The 7,657-nt window shown below is 37.1% G+C and overlaps 1 protein-coding gene across 1 annotated transcript; it reads left to right on the forward strand.

Moving 5' to 3' along the window:
* Positions 1–5,525: 5,525 nt before the first annotated feature.
* LOC100665552 (olfactory receptor 9G19-like) lies at positions 5,526–6,983 on the forward strand. Its single transcript, XM_064289039.1, has one exon. The coding sequence runs from the start codon at positions 5,722–5,724 to the stop codon at positions 6,655–6,657; it is 936 nt and encodes a 311-aa protein (XP_064145109.1). The 5' UTR covers positions 5,526–5,721; the 3' UTR covers positions 6,658–6,983.
* The last annotated feature ends 674 nt before the right edge of the window (positions 6,984–7,657 follow it).

Below are 7,657 nucleotides of genomic sequence, written 5' to 3' on the forward strand. Positions count from 1 at the left end.
CACACACACACACCCTTTGATTTTAAATGAATGACCAAAACTACTTTATTGGAATAGACCATGTTACAGATTAAGTTCTCAAAAGTTTCATCTTTCCTCTAAATAGTGACTTCAAGATCAGTTTCCTTCCAGTTTTTGATGCCCTCAAATACAATACGTGGCCACCATCGTTTGGCAAAAGAGGATGGATTATTCTGTATGGAATTTTACAGCCAGAAACAGAAATGATGTAGTTCGATTTTGTCCATATCCCATTGGCCAGAATGTAACCACACGGCCTTGGCTTAAATACAAAGGATGCTGGGAAATGTAGTCTTCTTGTGTGCCCAGTAAGAGTAGATGGGTTTGGTGAGAGTCTAGCTTGTTTATGCTACTCAGTGGAGCATAAGCGCCTTGAGGGAAGGAACTTTTTAATTTTTTTTAATTATAAATGACAATAAATCATTGTCCTAGAACATTTGTGTACGATACTGTTATTTCACATTTCGAATTACAATCACTGTTATTGAAATTCGGAAACCCTGGTGGCGTAGTGGTTAAGTTCTAGGCTGCTAACCAAGAAGTTGGCAGTTCAATTCCGCCAGGCGCTCCTTGGAAACTCTATGGGGAAGTTCTATTCTGGTCTATAGGGTAGCTGTGAGTCGGAATCGACTGCACAGCAGTGGGTTATTGGTTTGCTATTATTGAAATTCATGTGAAAACTAGTAACCTTTCATTTAGGAGGATCTCTTCTTTTTCTGACAAAATACAATGAAATATCAGTATATCATTACTTACTCCCCGTGACAACGTTTCACCCTATTTAAATATTGTTTTCCTCCTCTTTGGTTACTTTCAGAATAATAACATTAGAAACGGTTTTAATGTTTAGCTGACGGTTTTAATGTTTGGCTGACAACTATTTTCAGCAGCCAAGTCTGGAAGATCAAAGTTCTCTGAAAATATAAAGGAAATTTTATCTAGTTTTCATTTTATTACTCAAATTTCCCATTTTAGGAAGTGTCAGCATTGCTCTAAAACCAAAAACCTGTTTCCATTGAGTCAATTCAAACCCATAGTGACGCTAGCGTTACTCTAGAAAGCTTTTATTTTGAAAAATGCATATCTGAAGCCTGTAGCTCAAAGGCTCTTAACCGTGGACTCTACTGAGAATCCTATAGAAGTTATGGGCCCTCTTGAACACATATGTGTGTTAACAAAATTCCCATGCCACATTTTTGGAAGGAATCTTGGACCTCTTGAAGCCCATCTATATATTCCCTAGTGATCAACAGACCCTAGCCTTAGTAACCTCTGCTTTAGTAAAGGCAGAGAAAGCCATTCAGGTGAAAAACAGGATGGAAGACTAAGTGCTAAAGAACATAAGACATACAAGGCACATTGCAAGGAGAGTTGATCATACTGGCTCTATCATTAATTCTCTTCATGGTCTTGGGTGAGTCATATCAACTCTCACAATCATACTCGGCAGTTGCTTTCCTTAAACTATAAGTAGCACAATAACAACGGTTGTGTCGGCTTTGTTCATCTGGGCTATGATTGGATCTAACTCTCCTTTGGGACTGGAAGCAAAGAGCGGTGTTAGGAGTTGAGACTGAGAAAAGACTGGCATCCCTTGCAAGTCAACTGCCTTAGACAAAGTCATTGAAATGTTTGTTCCTTTTTACTTTATTTTATTGGGTAAAACTATTTCCCTGAGGTAGAGGAGAAGGGGCTGATTTCACAGGCAAGAAAATTTCAGGGGTATTTGGTGATTCAAAGCTCTCATCATCAACTCTGTGTATATTACTTTCCAAATATCTCAGATCCATCAATTTCTCACCAAATCCATTGTTATTAGCCCAACCCAAGTGCCATCAGCACTCTCTTGGGTTGCTGTAATAGTCATCTGTCTTCACACTTCCGTTTTTCACATTGTAAAGACATTTTTTTTTTAAATCCAAATTTTATTTGACCAAATCGTGCATCTCATTAAAACTTTTCAAATGCTCCCTATTGAGCATTGAACTTAAACTCTATTCTAAAATCCTTAACATGGACTACACAGTCCCTGCGCTGTCTGGCCCTGCTCATTCCACCTGCCTAATTTGTTTTGACGAATAAATACATCATGGTCTGATGTAAAGATAAAATTTACCCTAACCATGTGACTTTCGGCTAACCATTAAATTTTCTGTCTCTCAATTTTACTGTTTCTAAAATGAGTAAATTTTATTAAGTGGTAGTCAACATGTTTCAGGACCCGTATTCTATGGTATTTTCATTATCATTACAATCATTATTGTAATTTTTATGAACTGCAAATAACTCTTAAGCATCTACTATCTGTAGGCTATTCTCTTAGGTTAGTCCTTCCTGGTTTTTTTTTTTTTTTTTTAATCTTAAATGCATAAATGAAACACAAATCAGAAGAGCTTTCAAGTTAATTGGGCCAATTATATTCATGATGATCTCTCCCCAAGTCCTTCCAAAAAGGTAAGTGAGCATTGTAATCCATTTCTTGGCACCAGAATGGCACTGGAAGACCCTCTTTGCTTTTAGCAGCATATCCCAAAGGGATGCTCAATCTTATATTTTCTCCCAGTATTGTTACCACTAGGAAGAAGATGCTTGTGGAATGAGTAGAAGGCACTTGGCATTCTAAGGTAATGCATGAGATTTTGGATTTCAGGGGATATTCTAATGCAACGACTATATTCATGCAAATAAGCATTGTGTTCAATTAATCTGGGGGGAAAGGACAATAAATCACAATATGGATGAAAAATAAAAACAGTCATAATGTAATGAAACCATATTATAATTATACTTCATGAAACAGAATAAGGATTTCTTTCCTATAATAATTGGTGAAGAAAGCTAAAGTGTCCCCAAATGTCCTCTCTTCAGGCCTTATTTCCTCTTTTAGGGAAGCAAGGAATTAGAGGTATAGGGGATGTCTACTTGGGAGATGTTTTCATTCTCACAAAGTCTCTGCAGCTGGGGCAAACTGTGGTCTCTGCTGTTATCATTCAGGGGCAGCATTAGTCCTCAGAGTAGGTCAATGTGTAGAAAACTTAAAATAGGTCAGTATTTTCATCATCTCAAAGTGCCTCATTTTCTATATTAGGCAGTTCCTGACATAGAAGCTCCTTGAGAGAGGGAGTGCAATTACATATTCCTTTGGGATAATACTGTACGTTTATCATTAATATATGATTCAAGAAGTATCTGAGAAAGCTGTCAAACTACACTGTATAGAGAACAGGTGCGTTAAGCCGTGAGAGGAACTGAGAGATCAGTAAGAGGTCAGCTCCTTTCTGTGTGATCACTCCAGAGGCAGCTACTTCTAAAAGAGGCTTCCTGGCAAAGGAAGATGTCTGATAGATGGGGAGGAGGTATTTTGTGAGGAGAAAGCTTCTTAGCATCCCTCAAATTCAATGAGAAATGCAGCTAGCTTTAAGTCCATGAAGTCATGGCAAATAAATGTAGCTCAAAAAAACTAACTCTTGATTCTACATACATAAGAGTACTAATAAATATATCATGTATTATACTTCCCTCATTCTCTTCATAAGGAAAAAAAAACTCTGGAGAAATGGTTTTCTGAAGTTAGTGTCAAGAATGGTAATGTTGCCTGGTTTTTTGATTGTGGGTTTCTTTTTCTTTTTTTGGTCTTACTGACACTGCTAACTGTACATGTGGGCTGTGGAAATTTTGAGTCAAACTTGTGGTCTGCCCAGAGCAGTGAATAGGAGTTCATGTGTGATTTTGTGTAGGTTTTATCTGTGCTTCCATTTCATGTACTGTTCTTATTTTTGCTTTTCACATCTTTTGAAAATATGGTACTTACCTGTATGCTATGTCTCATAGTAAGCTAACTTAAATCCTTTTTAATTTGTATAAGCTTTGATACATATATATTCATATATGTATATATTTATACTTATATTTATTTTATACTTTAATAACTCTAGAGGAGAAAAAGAGAGGCTAGAGGAGAAATGTCCCTTGAAATTTTAACTCCCAGTTTGGCCTTTGTACGCAAACTCGGCAATTGCCCAGCTGGTGTAAAATCTCCACAAAAGGAAAAAATAGTTCTTACAAGAGAAAACTTGAAGCTCTGGAAGTCATATCATGCGTACATTTGGAAATCCTTGGGATTTAAAGCAAGTATATCTGAGGGAGTATTTGACATGAGGGAATCATAAAATTTTAGTGAATGTAATTCTCATCAATGGTTTAAAGTGCTTTCTAACATGTGATCTCATTTGAATCCATAAAGTCTCACAGAACTAAGAAAGGCAGGTGAGAAGGAAGAGCTCTGTAGGAACTAAGAAAGTCAGGTGAAAAAGTAGAGTTTCGTAGGGGGCAATTTTAATTAAACTACGATCAAACAAATATCTCTGGATATGCTTTATTAAAAATGACCTTAGCACCTACAACTTTGAAATACGAAGGGAACTTAAACGTTACTTATTCTAACCCTTTTTTTGGTTGTTATGAACAAAGTCTACTTTAACAATAATTATGGTATTAAAATGTGTTTTAAAAATTGAAAATTATATATTTTTACCATTCTAGTGACTCAACTCGATGACAACTAACTACGACAACCACTGTAGTGGAAAGAAATAGTCTTTCATCAAATAGATGAAGTTCCAAGAGAACATTCTTTACTTTTCCAGCTCAATTTTAAGTCCATAATCATGCATAATGGCCAAAGTAAGATTTTTTTTTCCCCAGTATATGAGGTTTTCAAGTCATGGACCTATTAGCAAAAATTTAACATCATTTGCCAACCCAGAACACTGGCAGTTACAATATAGCTCTCCTTTGATTGTGGTAGGTTGTAGCAGGGGTCCTCTGGGCTGTAACACAGAAGCTGAGATGGCCCTTCCCCCATTGTAGGCAATAGTCCAATCTCCTACTTTTACCTCTAAGGACTTTCAGAGGCTACACTCCGTAACTCCCTAAAACCATTCATTTAGCCAGCTTTTAAAAAGGTGCTTAATTCTGTAGAAAATAGAACCAACATTATGAACGTAATTATTCTGCAATTAGTGTCTTCACTTCTCTTCAGAGTATATTTGGGGATTATAAAAGTAACCATGGCTCAAATTCCAGTTATCTAAGTAAATTTAGTCTTTTGTCCAACAATTACAGGATTTCTCCTCTATGACAAACTTAGTGCTTGGTTTTGGGGATTAAAAGATGAATGTAATGTGCTTATTGATTGCCTTCAAGAATACTACAGTTTAGTGGACTACCAAAGATATTTCAAAATTTAGTTAGAATTATAAGATGAAGCTTCTCTGTGCAATTCTCTGGAAAAAGACAAAGGACTCAAAGACATGAAGAATTATCAGAGCATTCTTTCAAACTCTCTTTTTTACGTCCTTTGCATGCTCTTCAATCACCATGAGATCAGAAGAGTAAGCTCTTCAAATCACACCCCAAAAGGAAAAAAATTTAGATTAAAAATACAAGGTGATACACACTACGTTAGATGCACAGTAACTGAGCTCTTAAGACCATAGCATAGAACAGGTTTCCCAGTTATGCAAAAAGGAGTACCACTCGGGTCAGTAGGAACACATCTCTCAAAGAACAATATATGTGAATTAGCTGGTTTTCATTTTCTAAAATGGCAAATTAAGAGAAGGACATGATGCTTATATATTAATTTATGATGTATTTATTAATCTGTTCACAGAAAAGGACCATTGAAATCCAAACGCAATGGAAGAGAAAAATTTCACTAAAGTGAAGGAGTTCATACTTTTAGGGTTCACAGCTGACTCAAGGTTACAGAGGGTACTCTTTTTCATCTTCCTCATCATTTATGTCATCAGTCTCTTAGGGAACATCACCCTGATGTCTCTGATCTGTGCTGATTCACAGATCCACACACCCATGTATTTCTTCACTGGGAACCTCTCATTCCTGGATCTCTGGTATTCCACTGTCTACACCCCGAAGATCCTAGTGACCTGCATCTCTGAGGACAAAAGCATCTTCTTTGCTGGCTGCCTGGCTCAGTTCTTCTTCTCTGCTGGACTGGCATATAGTGAGTGCTACCTGTTAGCTGCCATGGCTTATGACCGCTATGTGGCCATCTCCAATCCCCTGCTTTACTCCCAAGCTATGTCCCCAAGGTTATGTACCAGTCTTGTTGCAGCTTCATACCTTGGTGGCTTTATTAACTCAACAGTCATCACTAGTGAAACATTTACTCTGAACTTCTGTGGCAACAATATCATTGATGATTTCTTCTGTGATCTTCCCCCACTTGTGAAGTTGGCATGTGATGTGAAGGACAGTTACCAGGCTGTATTATACTTCATACTTGCCACCAATGTCATTACTCCCACTGTACTCATTCTTGCCTCCTACCTCTTCATCATTGCCTCCGTCTTGAAGATTCGTACCACGCAAGGCCGCCTCAAGGCCTTCTCCACTTGTGGCTCTCACCTGACAGCAGTCACCTTGTACTACGGCTCCATTCTCTTCATTTACTCCAGGCCAAGCACTAGCTATGCCCTGGAACGAGATAAAGTGGTGTCAGTGTTCTATACCGTGGTGATTCCAATGTTGAACCCCTTGATCTATAGCTTAAGAAATAAAGATGTCAAAGATGCCCTGAAGAAAATGTTAGACAGAGCAAAGTTTTCCTAAGGGAAAATACTTGGTAAGCAATGGCTATTTTTTAACAAGTTAACTCCATATCATTTTTATCAGATTGTACTTTTAGAAGTAAAGTTAAAGAAGCGGGCAAAGAAAGAAACAAAAAGTAATTGAATAATATAGAAACACCACTTTGTATTTGTCTTTTTAAGTCATGTACTAATGTATTTCAGTATACTTTTAGAATAAATGGGACAGGGACATTTGGAAAAACTCTATCTGCTAGCTTAGGACGGAGTCTATTCGACTGCTAGGATTCTGAAAAAGCTAAAAAGAAAGCTGATTTTTTATTTTCACTTGAAAGTTCATAAATTGCCTTGTATAATATTTTAATACATAATTGGGAATAACACAGCTGGTTTTGGATTAATTGTCCAATTTAGGTGGATTAAATGTCTTGCTTCAAGTCCTATAGCCAATGAGTGAGAAAGGAGGAATGTAAACCTAGAAATCTTAACTCCAAAGGTCTTTATCCTGCTTGTTGGGAGAGAGTGATCTAGGAAGTAGTAAATAAAGTACTTGCTGTAAAAAGGCCCTAGAAACAAGTTTGTTTTTTTCTTTTCTGATTCTGATTCTTGACTTGCCATGATAGAAAGATGACAAGTCTCATTGGCAATAGCATATGAGAGAACAAACACCTTTAGAGTCACTGTGAGCTTTCAGCAAAAGAATATTTGCTCCTTCAACAATTAAAGAATCAAGAGCAAAGGTATAGAAGCCGTATGAGAGAGGCAGAAATGGAGATGGAGATACAGATAGAAAAGAAGAGAGAAATAGAGAGCGAGAAAGAGATTCCAAAAAGCATTAAACCTAAAGGAATACTTAGACAGAAAATCTTTATTGGGGGTAGTGATTGTTTATCATTTACCCAAAACTAAACCAAACCCATTGCCTTCGAGTGAATTTCGGCTCACAGTAACCTTATAGGACAGAGTAGAAGTGCAGTGTAGGGTTTCTGAGGGTGTAAATCTTTTTGGAAGCAGACTGCCAC

This window comes from Loxodonta africana, chromosome 7, assembly GCF_030014295.1.
Source record: "Loxodonta africana isolate mLoxAfr1 chromosome 7, mLoxAfr1.hap2, whole genome shotgun sequence".
NCBI lineage: Eukaryota > Metazoa > Chordata > Mammalia > Proboscidea > Elephantidae > Loxodonta > Loxodonta africana.